This window comes from Pagrus pagrus (assembly GCF_965226575.1).
Source record: "Pagrus pagrus genome assembly, chromosome: 4".
In the NCBI taxonomy this organism is placed as follows: Eukaryota; Metazoa; Chordata; class Actinopteri; order Spariformes; family Sparidae; genus Pagrus; species Pagrus pagrus.
In genome coordinates this window covers 23,474,129-23,492,877 of record NC_140188.1, presented here as the reverse complement: position 1 = coordinate 23,492,877, position 18,749 = coordinate 23,474,129, and the positions used below count along the sequence as shown (strand labels likewise).

Here is an 18,749-nt window from a genome sequence, read left to right as displayed (position 1 = left end):
CACGATTTAAACACAACAATCCGCTTAAATTATCACATTTGCTGCATGAGCTGGCAATAGAAAAATATTTCAACAACATTTTCCAGATATGTGGTTGTGTAATCGTTTTCGCTCGCACATTGTCAGCATCTTAACTTCTCTGGAACCGAAAATCCCCTGTCATACCCCGACGTGTCTGTCTTGTCTGAGCGCCGGGCCTCCCTCCACAGCTGAAGACTCAACAGAAGCAGGGGGGGTCACAGCAACACTGACCCCTCTGCTGTGGCTCAGCTGGAGCAATGTAAGTTTATTAAAGAAAACAAACGCAGAAACTCAGGGCCGGCCAAGATATTACGTGGTTTCAAACATGCTCCTTGTGTAATGTCTTGGAAGAAAAGCATGTATTATGTACATGTTAACGTACAGATGTCACCGCTCGGTGTTTGGCGGTCAGCAGAGTCGGCAATGTCGCCAGCTGAGACCTGTGCCAGGCAACTTTCAGCTGGCACATAATACCGCTTAACAATAATTAGATGAGTCAGCTGTTGTTGGAATTGCTCCATACATCATTCAATCTTTAAACAATCGAACAAACACAAACAAAAAAACTATAAGTCAAAATATCAAATGAAATCATTACAGTCATATGCTTCTGCTCAGGATTAAGCTCGGGTCTGATGCACATCTGGATCTGATAGGATCTGATGGCAGACTGAGACGTGTCTAATTCCCCAGGACTGAATTATTTCATTCCAAAATGCCACATATGTGCCTCGGGGGGAAAATGCTACTTGATATTCATTGATCAATATTTCCAGCGTGTAGCCGTTTGCATTCTCTAAAATGTTACTTTTATTAAAGAGAAATCCTCGTGATCTCGCTGAACTTAAATGTCATTCCATTCTAAGACGTTTCATGCAAGTCGAACGTTTTCACTTATCCCCGCTTTGATGATAAATGTCTCCTTTCGGAACAAACTTTTTCATTACCTCCAGAGGCTGGCTTATATGATAATACTGTGTGTATGTGGCGTGTATATATACACCAAAAACAACACTATAACTGGGATACTATCTCACCATCTCTATCCTGACTCCACTGTTTTGTAAACTTCCCTCAACTACCACAATCACAACAATTTATAACTGAACCACAGAGAAAATGACTATGGTTTTACTTTAGCACTTACAGTTTGTATAAATTCTCAAACCAGGAACATCAGCCAGATTAAATTATTACAGAAATTATTGTATTTGATTATCAAAAAAAACATGATTATTACTTTATTTGATCAAATATTTGGACAATATAATTTGATAATGACTAGCAGCCATCAGCGCTCTTCTAATGTTTAAAGCTCCAATCATTTTGATAAACATGTGAAACCATCACAGGCACTTTGCATGAGAACTGATCTAGTGGCAGGTGAAGCCCTCACCCTGTACCGTTTGTTATCACAAGTTATGGAAACCTTTGCAAAATTGTTTACATTTGTAATTGCACTATAGTGCCCTCTGTTGTAATGCCACAGACCCACAGCTGGCTGCTTTGACACAGGTAAAAAACAAAGTTTTAACCATCCTTTGTAAACACCGTGGAATAAAAGCTACCTGCGTTCTGTTTTAACAAAGTGCTGACGTGGATTAACAAGACAAACTCTCTCTGAAGCTAAACTTTTCTTCGCGCACAGTTAGAAAGAACTCAGCCTACACATAAAAATACAACAACAAAAAAAAAACAACTTTTGGATATACTACTACTTTAATAAAATATTACTCCTCAGGGTAAAGGGTGGATAAAAAAGCTGAACCTCTCCAGAGTATTTAACCATCTCGCCAGAATTAGATTTTCCAGTGATTTCATCAGTGGATCCATCATAGTCTGAACCCTGGCAGCCGAACTCGCTATCTGAGCAGAGCACACCAGCTAGTCTGCGGATGATAAAGTGTAGAAGAGTGAGGGAATGTCTCATTACGGCCCGATAAGGACTCAGTCCGCTATTGTTGACCGTTGCACGTTATATTTACAGTGACATATCGGCCTGCGCAATTAAAACCATGATTGGCAAGTGGTGTGTGTCTATCAAGATTGCCGAGCGGGTTTAAAAATAGGAGCACAGCACTCTCGTGAAGGGAAGCTGAAAGGGTGACAGACCAGTGCCAGACCAGTGTCTGTGTTTTCTTTCCAGTATCTCTGAGGAACACACACACACACACACACACACACACACACACACACACACACTGCCAATGGGAGCTACAGGCGGTTAAGCTCAGTTTTCTGTCAGTCTCACACTGTCCACAGATACTCCTAAACATTTTGGATTGATTCCCATGGAGGAGCATATGTGAACATACACACCCTGTACACAGGCTCTGAGTCTAGAAAGAAAAAAAAAAAAAAACTAAAACATAAATAACATCTGAACTCTATTTTTGCAATATATCTTTCAGCGGCTCTGCGCACAAAGGAGAGAGAAGAAAACATCAAATAAATCATGGCTCAGCTGTTAAACTGCAGGCCCCATTAGGAGCATTGTGTGAGTGTGACACCTGCTGGGAGCCACCTCTGCTCTGTTTACATCAGCCAAGTCTATCTCTCCAAATGCGTCACGACGCGTCTGGAGCGGACTGGATATGCATGCAATAGCACCGCATCCAGACTGCACGTGTGATTGTTTGACGTTCACACACAGCCATCTAGCAGGAGCCACCCGGGAGAGCGGGGGGGGCATTCCTGCCTTTTGTTTAAGGAGGAAGAGGAAACCTGTCAGGAAAAGATTGTGTAGGACAGGAAGCTCTCATGGCTAGAGAGCCCTTCCTTTCTTTTAGCGAGCATGAATGCAGCTAGCAGCCAGTCAATTATACCCGAGGATTTCAATTATGATTACATTAGTTGTCACAGCTTCTTGATTTTGTCGCAAACATCCCGGCTGAGGCGTTCAGCGTGGCGTCCGACCTCCCCAAGCCAATACGCGCACGATAAAAACAATCACAGCGCTGTGAGCGGTGAATGACGGGATTTAAGTGACTATATGCAGCCTGACATTTTTGTCTGGCCGACGTTTACACTCTTCCAAAACTCACACCACACCCAGCCGCCGCAAACCCGCTACTTTAAATGTCCAAAAGGAAAAACAAGCGGCGCTACTTTTCAGGAACAATAAGACAGAATGCTGCATTCTTCTGAGCTTTACACTTGTTAACCGGAGGACACAGACTGAACGCATCGCAGGGTGAACTAATCGGGACTTGCCATTCAACATCTGGTGGCTGCAGCCATAATGCATCTGGAATTTGACCGTCGGGGGGCCAGTAGCCAGTGTTAATGTAGACCAACAGCTCCTGACGACCAACATGCCATTTCAAAATAGTTGTGTAACTACATGAGGGACAAGCCAAGGTATCATTGTGAAGCCTTGCGGTTTTTAAAGTGTTGCAAACTGAGCAGTTACCGCATGAAGTTACCAAATGACAGCGTTCCTTACGCTTTGACAAAACCTCTGTGCGGCCGGCGGAAGAGAAGGGAGAGAAACTACCAAAAAACAAAAAAAACAACAGCAGCAAAGACAGATGGATGATTTCATGTGTAAATACCAAATCATCACAGATTTTTCACCCACGACAGGATCTTCGGACCGAGCCGGGCGATGTGCCACACCGCTGTTGCGCAGCTCGACACATCGTATCCAGCGGTACATCCAGTCATGGCTATTGCTCAATCCCCGCAGCCCAGACTAAACCAACCCGTCGGACTCGTGGATAACTTATACATAAACGAAAGTACAGTCTACAGCGCGTTGTCTGAAACAAATAGCCACTCCTTTCTGCCTTTCCCAGACGTGCGTAATTGTGCGCTTGGTCCCCCAAAAAATCCAAAGCGTGATTCTGATTTCGCCTCGAATCCAAACCGTAGCGTATCCTCACAAGCGGTCAGCTTATTGAAAAAGGGAAAAGTGGAAAAACGTTCAAAGAAAGAAGGGGGGAAAACAGAAGGAAATCTGGTTACCGCTTTCAAACCGAGAGAAAAAAGCCGCTCATCGTCGTCAGATTGGAGGTCCCAGCTCACAGACCGACACACAGGAGCATTTCAGCCCATTGCTTAAAAAAAGGAGGCGCAACTCCGAAAAAGCAGTCTCCCACAAACTCATACACCCCGTTCTCCACCCTTACCTTAATAGTTCCGTCCATTTTGCGCAATTTTCAGCGGACCCCGACAATATCCCAAACATGACACGCTCCTGAATTAATTCCAGCCCCCGGTATGTGGCGGAGAGAAAGAGACACTTTTACCGGATTGAGTTTTTTCTTTCCTCTAAATTTGGGAAGTGAAGTCACCACTGTTGAGAAGGTTGAGAAGGAAGCTGTGTGTCACCGAAAAGCCCTGCCTTCAAAAAAGCAGGATACTGTCCCAGAGAGATAAGCAGGGAAAACAATTGAGTGTTCGCTCCGCTGTTATGTTTTTCTGCTCGGAAATATTTACAGGATGACTGCCTGCGTTGTGCACAGCCATAGCTGGTGTAGAATGGGGCTGTGTGGTTTTTTTTTTTTTTTGCTTTCCCAGTCCTGTCACGGATGGTGTGGAGGGGTTTACTATTTGTCCGACTTATGAATTATTTCTGCACACATTTATCTGAGGTTCTGTCGGGGGATGAGGTTTAACCGTGGCGGGACACTCTTTAAGTTACGTGATCTCGTGTTTTAGAGCGCTTTTCGTTCACGCCTACGCTTCAGACTCGCATCTGGCCATGCCTCCATCCCCTCTGTAAATCAGCCTATTCTCCGTTTTATTCTATATTTCACAGCGAAAGCGATACGCTGAATAAAGTTTATCTTTGGATGTGGACAGATGTTCCTCTCAGACTCGCTGCTGATGGAGCTCTAAATCATAAAAAAAAAAAAAAAAAAAAAAAAACATGGGAAAGAAACCTGAACACCTATGTCAGGAGTTGTTGCAACCTTCTCTCCCTCTCTCTCCTTTTTTTTTTTGTTTTTTTTGTTACAGCTCTCTGTGAAGCTTCTGTGAAGTTTTCCTGAGACACCATTAATAAAATCCAAGCATTCAGCTCCTGACCGCACTTTAATCTGAGGGTCTGCTCTACACGTGTGCGTCTGCTGTGGAGCACAGGACTGAATGGAGGTGAAACGCAGCCCGATTCAACAAAAGCGCACACGAAAACGGGACAAAACGTGGATTATTATCGTCGTTTTAACTGTTCTGGAGTTTGCTGTTGCTCTTCACCGCTCCCCCCCTACACGAGTTAAAGAAAGAAAGAAAGAAATCCCCTTGTCCCCCACCCCCACATAGGTATTTTTTTCTTTTCGTCTGCCCTATGGAATTGCCCTCATCAATTCAAGCATAATTTCAGTGCACATGCTGGACGCGGAGCCAGCGCTGAGCGTCAGCAGACCGATAACACTGCAAGGAAAGGTCACTTCTCCACACATTCAGCAGCCAGTGTTATTTTGTTCAACACAAATGATACATGTAAAAAACTAACCACGTAGATTTGGACACTTGCTGCACTTTTAAACCCAGAAAATTGTTTCATGGATTTTTCTTTTTTAACAAGCTTGGAAACATATTCCGCGGATGTCAAGAAAGTCACATTTGAGAAATAAAAACTTTATTTCGGACAAAGGTCAGCTTTTTATAATGTTCAACAGTGGAGCGTGATTTAGCTGAAGTGATGATGATGATGATGATGATGATGAATATTTCTTGCAGTGTTGGGGTTCTGCCTCGGGGAGCGGCCTCAGAGTGGCCAAACAGAGACCGCGCCGCCGCAGCGACTGACAGCAGGGCCGGCCTGTCTGCTCTCGACTTGGGGGTCTGGTGGGGCTGAGGGCCCCCACCCTTGGGACCACCACATCTGGATCCTGCTAAGGGTCAAGGCTTCTCCTGCCTGAGGCCAGTTCAGACTCGTGTAATTAAGGGAGACACCTTGTTTAACTCTTCAGTGACTGGTTTGGTTTCTTTTTTTTTTCTCTCCTATACATTCCAGTGCCTGAAGTTTTAATGTATGCATTTTATTAAAGGGAGACTGTTGATAAAGTGTGACTTCACGTCTCTTAAAATACTCACTTATTTTGTTTTTATTCTGTGATGCACATCTTTGGATTTATAACATCAGTTCCCATTAATAGAAAGGCAAGTTTACACTCTACTCCACTGTAGAGTCCAAAATAAGTTTACATTGTGTAAATAATTGAAGTGCAGCGTTAGGAAACTGTGCAGGATGCTTCTCAAGTGACAGAAACCCCCTCAGAAGTCTGACTTTTCTAATCTAACCACATCTCACCAACAGTTTGACAGGATCAGCCCCCTCTCCGCATTAAAATACCTGCCATCACAGTCACACAGCTTATTAGGAGGACTGGGGGTCCAGGACCTACCAAGACCATAATGAACACAGCGGTAACAAACATTTTGGAAGGCCAATAAACAGATGCAAGTTGGTTTACACAGGGAACCACAGAACATCTGGCTTGACGCTGGAACTAGACAGCCAGACATTTCTTCCTTACACCACGAGCCAGTAGCTCCTCTGTCTCTCCGCCGGGGCAGCCAGCCAGAGGGGGGCGGACACTGTGCACACTTTGTGTTTTTTAGCAGTCTTTCGATTGTGGGGCACATCCTTTTCTTTTTCAAGCTTATGCGCAGATCAGTGAGGTTTAGGGGAGAATTTGGTTACAGTCTGACATGAGAGAAAGTGAGGATTGAGACAAGTGAAAGCAGGGAATAAAGTGAGAGAGGCTGCTTCAGTCAGGGACATTTAGAACAGTAGAGTCTGCCTCTTTGTATAAAACAATATTTCTTATAGTGTAGCTGATGGATTTCATACATGGGGAGCTCATTTGAGGTGGAAGCTGCAGCACCGACTGTTGTCAGCGGAGTGTTATTTCCAACAAAGAAGTAGTCCCAGCCGCACCAGCCCCGCGCCTCAGCTCGCTGTTCGTCAGACTTGTATTCAGATCATTCCTCCTGTCGTGCTAAAAGACAGCCCGAGTCAGAATACCGAGGGCGAAAACGTGGAGTCTGCACTGCAGCACACATAAGCACGAACTGTCTGGCCCCTCGCTCTAGGCCATAATTAATTTGAGATTTATTTTTATTGGAGAGTTCCAGTCTCGCCCGGCCTTAACCAAACAAAACCAAATGCTGGGCCGTGGATTCGCTTGAATGAGGAATATTTCTTTCAAAATTTCGTATCGAGGCGTGCCACATTCAGACCAATATCTCCCTGGATGTGAGGGAGGGAGGGAGTGGAGCAGTTGCACGTGAAAGAGAGAGAGAAAAAAAAAAAAACAATAAAAAAAATACACGCAATCTCCGATTCCAGGCAGGATAAAACAAAAACACGACTGGAATCATAAGAAACAGAAACAATCTTGCTTGCAGATGCAAAACTAACAGCTCCCTCTCACACACACTTGCCTGCTGTGTTTTTTAAGGAGCAAAAAAAAAAAAAAAAAAAAGGTTTTAAAAGCATATTCCCCCTCAAACTCCCAGCTCTATTCAACTCTCACACAACAAATCAGGAATTGTTCCGGGCCCTGAGACGCCGGCTCTCTCTCTGCAGTGGCACAAACGCTGTGGCTGCATGAACAGAGCCCTTATTCAAAGGGGGAATAAGTCTTCAAAACATTAGCCGAAGTCGCCCTTGGAAAAATACCTTGATTATGAAGATATTACCATAGCTCCCCTCGCGCACAATGGCGCGTTTTTAATGAGGCACAATCCGAGCAGTCACCCTTTCGCGGATCATTATGATGGATGTGAGCAAAGTCTCACGCACAGCCTTCCCGAGTGAACTGACACGACTGCGGGGGTGAAAAGTGCGCGTTGAAGCTGACAGTGTGCGGGCTTCACATGTTTGTTTTTTAAAAATATATTTAGAAATAGAAGTATTGAAGGGTTTCAGTGCCTCAGATGTGAAGCAGTCGCAGGTACTCACGCTGCGCCATGCGAGACGCGGTTTTCTATGCGAAAACCAGATGTGCGCTGTTTGCTTTATTTACATTCTCGAGACACACAGAAAGAGAGAGAGAGAGAGAGAGAGAGAGATGACGTCAAACTCGATAATGAGCCACAACAGCAGCCTTTTTGACGACAGAATGTAAAGCTACAGGTGCTGAGCTCGCATTATAAATGTTTTCAACAAGTCTTTTTATTTATTCTACTCAGAAAATTCTTCTTTATAATGCAAGTTGATGGGAGCTCCTCGTTTCCGGTTTACTGATTGTTTTAAACACTCAGTATAAGGGTGAAAAATGGGGGAAATGTAACTAGATGTGTTGGAAGATCACAGCCCGAGTCAAAAAAAGAAAAAGAAAGAAAAAGAAAAGAAAGAAAAGAAAAGAAAGAAAGAAAGGACCCCAGTTCACCCCTCCAACATTACCTGATCGAAGAGGCGGTGGTGTCTTACCTTGACGTAAGAGGACGTGTCAGGGACAGTTTGAAACATGTCTACTTGGCAGACAGGCCCAAGGGTGCTCAGTGTCCAATGGGCCCTGAGGGAAAAAAGATTGAGAAAGGACCATTTATTATTATTGTTTTCATTATTAATATATGATTTCGTTTTAATCTTGTGTTCTTTTTATGACAACCAATACAAAAAGGTTCAAACTCAAGCCCCTTCCTGTCACCCGCACATCACTTTACACTTGACATGACAGCTACGCGCTGCACGGCAAACATCCATCCCACACGGGCCAACCACGGGTTACCACTTCCACCAAAATAAAGGGAAAGTCAAATTTGCTTAATTCCCCCCTCCTCTCCTCTCCTCTCCTCTCCTCTCCTCTGCTGTATGTCTGACTGCACACACAATCCTTTGATTCATTCATAGAGAGCTCATTTCTCTGCGGAGCGCTCAGAAGTATTAGATACGGGGCAGGTTTTAATCACCGCCCGTCCTTACATTAACAACACCGACAGATGGAAACGACACCATACTAACCCACTGCTAACATGGATGAGTTGCTCCAAGTCGCCCAATAGGAGCTGCAGTGGCAGCTAGAAGAAGAGGGCCCCATCCCCAACCCCCATCACGTTCTCCCCCTAAAGCTTACCACATATTGAAACACTTTTCGCTTTAATAAGTGCAGCTTACAAAGTCTCGGGTGAAAGGGCACTTAGAGGACGGTGTCTTTAGCCCTTCCCTCCCCTGCGCAATTACGAGGAGGGCAGTGGCACATACCGCCACAGATGGCTGTTATATAGACTGTGTGATAAAGCAAATGAACGTATATGGACCTCTATATTGGCATTCGGGACGCGCCGTTAACATATCTTAACAAGGCCGCAGGGACGCGGCGCTGCTGTGCGGTAGCGCGGTGCGCTCTGACCTGTCGGGATTATAAATACACAATCAGGGAGCCTTTAAACGAGTCTGCAGTTTGGGCGTAATTAGTGCTGGATGCAGATCACGGGGCCCCCCTTGTGATCTTGAGCCAGTACCTGACAGACAAATGCAGACCGAAGAAAAGAAACATGAAACAATAATAATAAAAAAAAACACACAAGGAGACTTTTACCTCCCTTCTCTCTCTCTCTCTCTCTTTTTTTTTTTTTTTACAGCGCAATTTTTTAAAAGAATTTCTGCCCCACGATAAATTAGCCAAGGGAGGAGGGCTTATATATGAACGTGGCACGGTTTAAATACTTGTAGGGGACCAATGTTTTTCTCTCTCTCTCTTTTTTTTTTTCTTGGTCTTCTCGGCTCCTGCAGGCAAACGCAGGGCTCGCCTCATAAAGTTCCCCAAATGCATCCAATTTCTGCGCGGTAAAAAAGAGCATAGGATACGGCATCTGCAGCCAATTAGGCGGAGGAGGACTGGTGAATAACGGCGTGAACCTCCCTCCGAGACAGCCCCGTGGGCCGGGACCCCTCTAGTGTTACATTTTAAGCATCTTACCTTTGCTGTTATCCATCATAAACGAGAGCCGAGTGACTTTCAGCTAAAGCGCAGTCCACTTTTTAATTTATTTATTCATTTGTTTTTAAACCTCACATGTAGACTTTCCCCAAAAGTAATAGTGACGACAAAAAAATCATTATTTTTCGATTGCAGAACTCACATTTAACTCTAAAACTTCAACAAACAGGACGCATCAACACAAAGACTGACAGAGACGCGCTGTCATGGCACACACCTCCTCTCCTTTATGATCGATTAATGTGCAATCCACTTTTTTTTTTTTTAAACTGTGACTGAGCATCAATAAAAGCAATAAAACAAGTGGGAACGACCCTCTCTCCCTCCTTTACGCACACCTTCGCCGCAGACTTTGCACCGAGCACGACTTCAGCGAACTCGGAACCGCTTCGTGTATATTTTCTGTCCTCACTCACCTGTCGTTTTTCCCTGTCGCTCGTCTGATCCTTTCCTCTGTTGTTTTCCTCTCGGTCCTAATCACTCCTCCGTCTATTTTAAATAATTAGTCCCGTCCAGGCAAAGCCGTTTCCCGAAGATGATGACAGTGAGTTATTTTGGAAAAAAAGGGGGCTGTAAAGGAGCGCCCGGTGTATGAATGGAAATGTTGCTGAGATGGGAGAGCCGCGACCAATGAGCAGCGAGAGAAAACCTCCCCTCGCCTGCCGTGTGAGGCCACTGAACCATGAAATAAGGGAAAAGCAGAGAGAGAAAGAGCGTCGTAAATCTGCCTTATGCAGCCTTTTGGTGCAGCAAAGTGTCGGGAAGGATGTGAAAAATATATATTTGTTGATTTGTTTGATATATTTCACCAGTTATTGGTGTTAACTTGAGATTAATTTCACACACAGCACTGTGGATGTCGGATGAACGGTGGTTGGTGTGGGTAAACTGCTGTGCGCACTTCAAACGCACCACGAACATCACTGAAAAAAACATTCGTTTTTCAAGAAAACTGCCATTGAACGCCTCTCACCTGTAATCTTCCCTTCTCTTGACTAATGGGTGGACAAAGTGTTTTCATGGACGCATTTCGGCGTCATTAAAACTAAGGAAACCATTTTATTTGACACATTTTCCCAAAAGAAAAGAAAAAAACAATTAAGAACATTTTGGCGAGGGAATAAACCATCATTCACAGGGATCAAGCAGCGTGCAGATGGACTCTCTTTCTTTGAGTTTCACACCTCATCTCTGCAAAACAAGCCGTCATATTAGGAGTAAATTCACAAAACACACTTCGAGGGACTTTAAATCAGCTGGATGCATTTCAACAGCCAGCCATCAGCAGCTTTCCTGCATGTTCTCGTGCGTCCTCGCGGTGACAGTTCCCGCAGGAATAAGCCTTACACCAGCAGTTCCTCTGCAGCGGGGTTTTGTCTTTTTCCTGCTCAGTTGACCCCGCTCACTTCACTAACTTCATTTCCTTCACATTGCTGCCCTCGTCTTCGACCAAAGAGTCCCCTCCACCCACCCCCCCACCCAAAGGATGTGGGGCAATTCACGGTGAGGAAAAAGTCGCCCAACCATGGCATTTTATAGCCTCATCAAGGTCGCTGTTTCACGCAGGGCGAACGAAGTGAAGCAGAAGAAGTCGCCTGTAACTCTGTGCGTCGCAGAGCCTGAGAAGGGTGAGAGAAGTGGGATCTTTGGCTGTCGTTTTTAAGCCTATTTCACGTGTTTATTGCATCAAGCATCCATCAAAAAAAAAAAAAAAGACATAAAAAAAAAGATGCATTCGTCTCGCTCATGATCAGACTGTGGAAATGCAGCAGGCCTAGGTCATTTTCTGGCAGATAGCGAGGTAATGACATAACCGTCTCAGAGCGAAAAGAAAAGAAATGTCTGGAAAGGTTTGGAAGAAATCAAACAAGGACACTCCATTACTGAAAACAATCACTTACAAACACAGTGCAAATCTTCAGACACAATATTACAGACTGACTTCACTGACTTTTTACAGTGTTGGGGTCATCTGGTAAAAAGGTCGTCTTTCATCACGGGCTAGACCTTGTGTTTGTTGCGCCGTTTCCTAATGCAATGATTAAAAACAACAACACTGATAATAGTGTTCCCAGCAAGAAACAATGGGCGGAAATCCCAACATCCGTTTTACTGAAAAATGGCATTCACGCGCCTGCTGTGTTGCCTTCCTCAGGATACAGTAGAAGAAGTTTTCTAACACATTTGAACAGCAACTATTAAATTCTCAACAAAACAAAAAGGAAAGGAAAGACACCCTGGGCCTATGTAGTGTGGTGTACTGAGCTGATGTTATTAATATAGAAAGAGGCATCAGCTGGTTTACCTGGCATCAGCATCAGGTGATTCATCAAAAGTAAAAACAATCATCTGGATCTGTCTTTACATGAGTGTTCTTTACTGGAAACACACTGTTGTTTAACCCCAGATATCAGTAAGCATAACAACAGTGTTGTAGTAGCCGGCACAAGAGTCACGCCTGAGTAAAAGTAAAGATCGCTCTAAAATAATACTTTAGTAAAAGTGAAACTCACCCATAGAGATAGTACTTGTGTACAGGTCTTAAAGTATCTGATATTAGAAGTGCTTTGGTGTCAATAGTAATTTTCTGTACTTAAAGGTGCAATATGTGAGAATTTTTTGCTTACAATGTTCTAAAAATAACAAAGGTTTTCATCAAAATGTGAAAAAATAACAGTTTTGGACATTTTGACAAACACATCAATGTATTGTGTTGTAGAGATATCTACTGAGGTCAGCGTGCTAACCAGTTAGGCCCGGGTTTAAAAACACCTCTTTCTCCAAGTGGTCAAAAGGTGCTAGCAGTGTAAAACACCAAATCTCTGGTTAGCTGCACTACTGACTGAGCTAACAAGCTAACAGTAGCTACAGTCATAAACTCGAATACAGTTAGCAGCAGCTAAGCTACTCTGGTGATGTGGTAAGGAGTTCATCTGGTGGTCAGTTCTTGCATATTGCACCTTTAAGTATTAAAAGTAGGTGGCAAGTACTGTAAAAGTAAATTATATCATTATTACATGTATGTACATACTGTATACTACAGGTCGACCGAAAATCAGCATCAGAATCTGTATTTTTTAACCGACTGCTAATGAAGCAAATTAAATCCAAAATGCACTGCTTTGGCTCTGATGCAGTATGTAATCGGCAAAGTAACTAGTAACTAAAGTTATCAAATACATTTAATGAGTAGAAAGTACAATATTTGCCTCCAAAATGTAGTGGAGAGGACGTATAAAGAAGCAGAAAATGGAAATACTAAGTAAAGTACAAGTACCTCAAAATGAAATTAAAAAAAGAACTGTACTTGAGTAAATGTACTAAGTTACATTCCCTCACTGCATAATGACATTTCAAATAGCACCATGTCAGTTTTCAGAGGTTTTGCTTCGGTTGTCTCAAACGTTCTCACTGATTGCTCGGCCTTATGTGGCAACACTGCTCCTTTTATAAGGAGGTGAAAAAAAAACAGAATATATTTGCAAATGCTTCAACTCCTCCGTCTGGTTGTTTCATCAAGTCTTGCAGCATTCAGGACTTCTTGTTTTTGCCATGGTACTGACATAAAATGTGGAATGTGGCTGTGAGGTGACTGTGCCTCTTGGTAAGACTGGTGTGTCTTAGTTGTCTTTCATGATTATTTAGCCCATATGTATATATATACACATATATATGCTTTAATGCTGTTGCAAACTCCTTCTGCACTTTTACAGCAAACCTAATCCCATCAGCAGTGAAGCCAAACAATCTGCCATCAACAGTTTCCCATATGCAGCCCGCTGCCAGTCTCTCCTCAGTGGTATGTTAACATTTCAGAGCTCCTTCTCTTGGGATTCCACCAAAAACACTTGTATTTGAGATGATGTGGGCAACATACAGACATCTGCGATTACATCGCCTAGAGTAAATGAAGCTCCTTACTCTGAACTGTAATGAGTTATTTATTTAGTTGAAGGGGCTACCGAGAGATGATCTGGAGATGGAAATCGGTCCCATTCCAGCCCTTTTTTTTTTTTTTTGGCTCCTCGGGGAGAGAGAAAATGGCAGTGTGGCACCAGGGAAGGCAGGGCAGAATATCAAATCTCTTCACGCAAACTTCCAGGCAGTCTTGGGCAGACATGGAACAGCATGTAAGCAAAGGGCTCGTGTTCAAACGAGTGGAAGTCTTAATATTTGTGTAACTTTTATGTACCGAATTACAGTTTGAAAGATTTAAGCGAGGCCTGGTGATGATGCATTTCTTTACACTTTAACTCCTCGTGGAAGCCTTAACCACCCTCTCTCTACACTTACATATAATAAACTGCAACGATGACAGCACGGCTTCTTTTGTTGCAAGAAAAAGGTTAGAAAAGGAGCCTCAGAGCTGGGATGGTTTGCTGAAACAACACAACTTGGAGCACGGACCAACTTATCAAAACTCTTCCTCCGCCTGTCCATTGAAAATATCTCCCACAGCGCGCAGACAGCAGCCCACTTGTGTGTGCGGTGATAATTAGCAAGGGGAAGTATTAAATTAAAGCAAGGCAGTCATTTTATGAGGCAAGCATTTATGAAGGTAATAGCATCCCTATAAATTAACGACCTCCCAATGCCCTCCTGATGTGTTGCCACTCATCAGGTCCAGAGCAAAGCGCTGATACGAACACTGCGTGACCTCATCTGCTCAGTCTGGGTATTCTCGCCCCGGGGGGTTTAGGCTGAGATGAGAGCTTGGGAGAGGTGGAGGGACATGTGGTGTCGAGACAAAATGCACGTTATCATTACATACAATATGCTCTGGTATGCACTTAATCAAAAGGAAAGAGGGTGCATGTGTGCTCTGTGCAACTGCAGCCCGTGTCCATATAATCGCTTTTCATAGCACCGCAAACTACAGGGAATTTCTCTTTTTCTGAGGGTATATACATGGATTTCCCAGACCACTTATCTTATGTCAATTCAGCTGCAAGCGTGGACACACCCTGCCTCTAGTCCAGACTGGGCATTGGAGGCAAGGTGCTCACTTTACAGTTTAAATCAATCTCGGTTGCCGGAGGGGGGGCGGGGAGTCATCCCTACATGAATAACACGAGGCTGAAATAAAGCCCCTGAAAACGACTGCTCGTGTGGAAAAAAGCAGGGCGAGCAGGAGCAGGAGGAAAGCAGTGCCATTTAGAAAGCCTAAATCATCCCCTGGACTATAAATCCACTGACCGCTCATCATTCAGCAGCATTTTAAAAAGCCCTTAAAGAAAAACACAGAGTGAAATGAATATGCTGTCACCTCTCATTTGGGTCTGGCCCGCTGGCTCAATAAGAAAAGTGTTGTTCCCTGGAAGGCTGCTGGCCCGGGCTGAGCTCTCAGGTTTAGGGTTTACCCCTGTCCCGCATTCTCAAGGCTTTTACTTTGAGGCCCGCGTCTCTCTTTCCTCCCCCACGTCCCCCCAGACATGTCTGACAGGCTGAACTCGATGTGGGCTGCTCACCAGACTACAAAAATCATTCATCTGTGCCTTCAGACGGTCAAATCTGGATCTAATAAAGGGAGCTTGCCTATTGATCCTATTCATGGGGAGAGCCACTGCCAACTGTCACCACTGGAGGGCCCTCTGGCTCAAGCTAGGAGCGGCTCATTGAGGACTGCCGTGCCCATTTGTTCAAAAAGGGAAACATTACGAGCAAGCTGGGAAGATTGTTGTTATTATTATTTGTGTGCAAATTAGTTCAGGTGATTCATTGTTAAAAAGAGGAAGTGAGATTTTACTATTTTTACTTTTGAGTTTATGTTTTTGTTCCAACCAATCGTGTGGCGACACAGTAAACCATCTTGAGGAAACATCTCTCCTCTTGTATTATATATTCAGACGCTAACCTGTGATTAATTCAAAGGCAACGCACTGTCAACAAATACGACCTCAAGAGATTGACATCTGCAAGATAAGGTGTTTGTTTCCTCTTCTGACCTGTTTGAGGCTTTCAAGCGGGGCCTTGTGGGGTTATTGAGGCCAAAGACAACAACAGCCTCCCACATTTTCACCTGTGGCACAAACAAACATGTGAAACAGGAAACATACGCCACCGTGCACTCACACAGTGCTTGCCAGATGAGGGCAGGGCATTGTTTTCTTTTTTAGCATTCAAGTGAAGCACAATGAAAGGCCACAAAGCAACACTAGAAACATCCTCGCAGGACTGCACGGGGATAGGGAGGCATCTCAGAACGAGAGAGGAGAGAGAGAGAGAGATGGAGAAGGAGAGTGAGTCACTTTTAGGGTTGTGTTTATGTGTGGGTGAGGGCACTACCCCAAACGCCTAGGCAAACCACAGCATTCCACGCCGGGTCTTAAAGAGACAGAGCGACGCTGTCGTCGTACTTGGGGAGTAAAGTGTTAACATATGGCGATGGCTATTTGAGACGGCTGGTGAGACGCACAGAAGCCTGTAGGTGGCCGTGCCAGCTCTCTGATTGCCGTCTGACAGAAGGCCTCATCAGCTCCGACAGTGCGCCAGGTAGTGTTTCAGGAACAAAAAAAAAAAAACAAGCAGGTTTAGAGATTTTTGTTTCAGTCAGGCAAAGTGACAGCAAATGATAAAAAGTCCCAAAAACATCAACATTTTCACAGCATAAGTCAGACAGGCATTTAGTTTTGGTTTGTGTCATGCTACTGCTAAAAATACTAGTTTTAGATGTTGTGTGTGTGCACTGCAGCGATCCAGTGATAGAGGGCAGAGTTGAGCTGTGAAACAAGCGTGACAGCAGCAGCAGTGTGTTGTGTCAGGCTTGTGATTGAAACTTTTCTCAGTAAGTTACAAAACCTTTAAAAACAACGTTTGGATGGTATATAGTGTCATACTGTCTGTTTCTGTTGTTGTAATCACTGATTTTTATCTCGTGCTGCTGCTTGTCTCGGCCAGGACTCCATTAAAAAAGAGACTTTTGAATCTCAATGGAAGCTATCTTGGTTTAATGTACCACAAGGAACTTCAAACTGGTTAGAAGTCAGTCTCAGTTTAACACCGATGCCACTATATGACTTACATAAGCAAACAAGGCCATCAGGGAGAAGATTGGCTGTTCCTCTTCAATTAGCTTCTCTTAAATGCCCGACACAGGGTCGGATTCTGACTTATTTGGTTTGGATAAGTCATAAAATTTAAACAATTTCTTATGGCAGAGTGCTGAGGATGAGTTGAGGAGTCTCACAGCCTGAGGTGTTCTGTAGTCTGGTGGTATGGCACTTAAATAAAGTTGACTCGTCTTCTGTCCACAGCGGCCACCGGAAGCAACGCAACATGAACACTCCTTGTAGTATCTCTAGATAAGTGTTAACAAGTTAAACAAGTTAAACAAGTACTATGCTTCCTATGAAGTTAGCTGACGTGAATGAAACATAAATAGGTTTATTTAAAATTCTCTGCAACACAAGTGACGTGTGAACAGCCAGAGCTGGATTTACAACATTTTCTCAGTCATTTATGATATCCATTGCTGTGTGCACACTTTTGGTTGTTTTGTGGATGCCCCTTACATCCAAAACATTCACCGTATATTGTAAAGCTCGGAAACAAAGCGTAGTGAAAGCATCCTCCATCCATAGACAGACAGCAGTGTGGGTGAGCAGCACAGCGATGACAGGCCCAGATTGCATGTAGAGGAAGAAAAAAAGCTCGCTGCTAGGAAGAGAGAGAACGAAGACGAGAAAGAGAATGAGAAAACGAGAGCAGTGTGTAGGTGTGAGGAGGGAGGTGAGAGCATGGCGGTGGTGGTGTTGTGTTGACAATCGGGTGGTTAGAGAGAGAGAGAATGAAGCTCGGGGATGACAGAAAAAGAAAGTGTGTTGGTAAGGGGGCGCTTTGGAGAAAGGGCTTCTGAGAAGGAAAGAGAGGATGCAGAGGAGGAAATGAAATGGAGGTTAGGGGGCAAAAAGAGAAACAGCCTGTTTCCTCCCTGAAAATCCACGGCACGATGTGAACTTCACATCCTTAAACCGTCAACTGAGCTCTAAAAATAACCCCCGTTTCTGCACCGTAAGAGGTGGGAGTGGGAGTAGGGGGTGAGCGAGGTGTGGGTGAGTGAGGGCGGCTGGCGGTTGGAAATGGGAATGAGACTGGGAGTGAAAAGTTGGAGAGAAACAAAGAAACACCAGCCTGCCAGACAGTGGTGATGAGAGATGGGCCAGAGATTGCATGGCTGCTTGTGCATGTGCGTGAGAGGGAGAGACAGAGCTGGAGAGAGACAGAGAGAGAGGGGGAGTCAAGGTGTGAAAGTGGAAGAGAGAGAACGCTGGCCGGCCTCGACCCCAGAAACTCACAGGACTTTCACTTTTAAATGATGATTTAGACGCTGATGATTTAGAAAATACCGCACGTCTTTCATCGGTAGTTCAAGTAGTCTTGGCCACTGAAGCAACCTCGATGAAGAAAAGGCCCGATGTTCACCTGCTGACTGACTTAGGAATTATAAGAAAGTACATTTGTTCTACTGACACACCAGTTCCTCCACCCTGATACATGCTTCCTGGTGCTGAAGGCATGAAAGTGTGGGCTTTATTTGACTGCCAATGTGAGCAGAGAAGATTTTTCTTTTTCAGAACTCTCCTCCTGCCCCCGAGAAACACCTCATGACCACCTCTGTGCGAGCCAAGTGTAAACCCACTGTGACATTGCCTACTGTTTTGTAGCCTTGAGTTTGGCATGACGGTCATGACCATCTTGTTTTTATGTTGTTTTTTTGCAGCCAGATGTGTCCATACTAGGTAGAAGTGGGAAGCAATGCAGTGGTAGCCTCTTGTCAATCACAACGTAGCAACACCCTAAATCATACCCTGCTATCAGCTATTTTACTCC

General features: G+C 44.3%; 1 protein-coding gene across 8 annotated transcripts in view; it reads right to left on the bottom strand.

The window, feature by feature from the left end:
• The window catches only part of fli1 (Fli-1 proto-oncogene, ETS transcription factor), a 34,790-nt gene extending 24,292 nt beyond the window's left edge, over positions 1-10,498 (bottom strand). For 2 of the 8 annotated variants that reach the window (XM_084350591.1, XM_084350586.1), the window contains exons 1-2: positions 10,337-10,498; positions 8,381-8,492 (exon numbers count right to left, since the gene is read on the bottom strand). In XM_084350591.1, the coding sequence (XP_084206717.1) occupies positions 8,381-8,446 (66 nt within the window). In that variant the 5' untranslated portion in view covers positions 8,447-8,492; positions 10,337-10,498. Of the gene's footprint in view, positions 1-3,987; positions 4,051-4,151; positions 4,288-8,380; positions 8,493-10,336 lie in introns of those variants that run through there. The other 6 variants (XM_084350589.1, XM_084350590.1, XM_084350588.1 and 3 more) reach the window with 5 other exon arrangements.
• Positions 10,499-18,749: the final 8,251 nt, after the last annotated feature.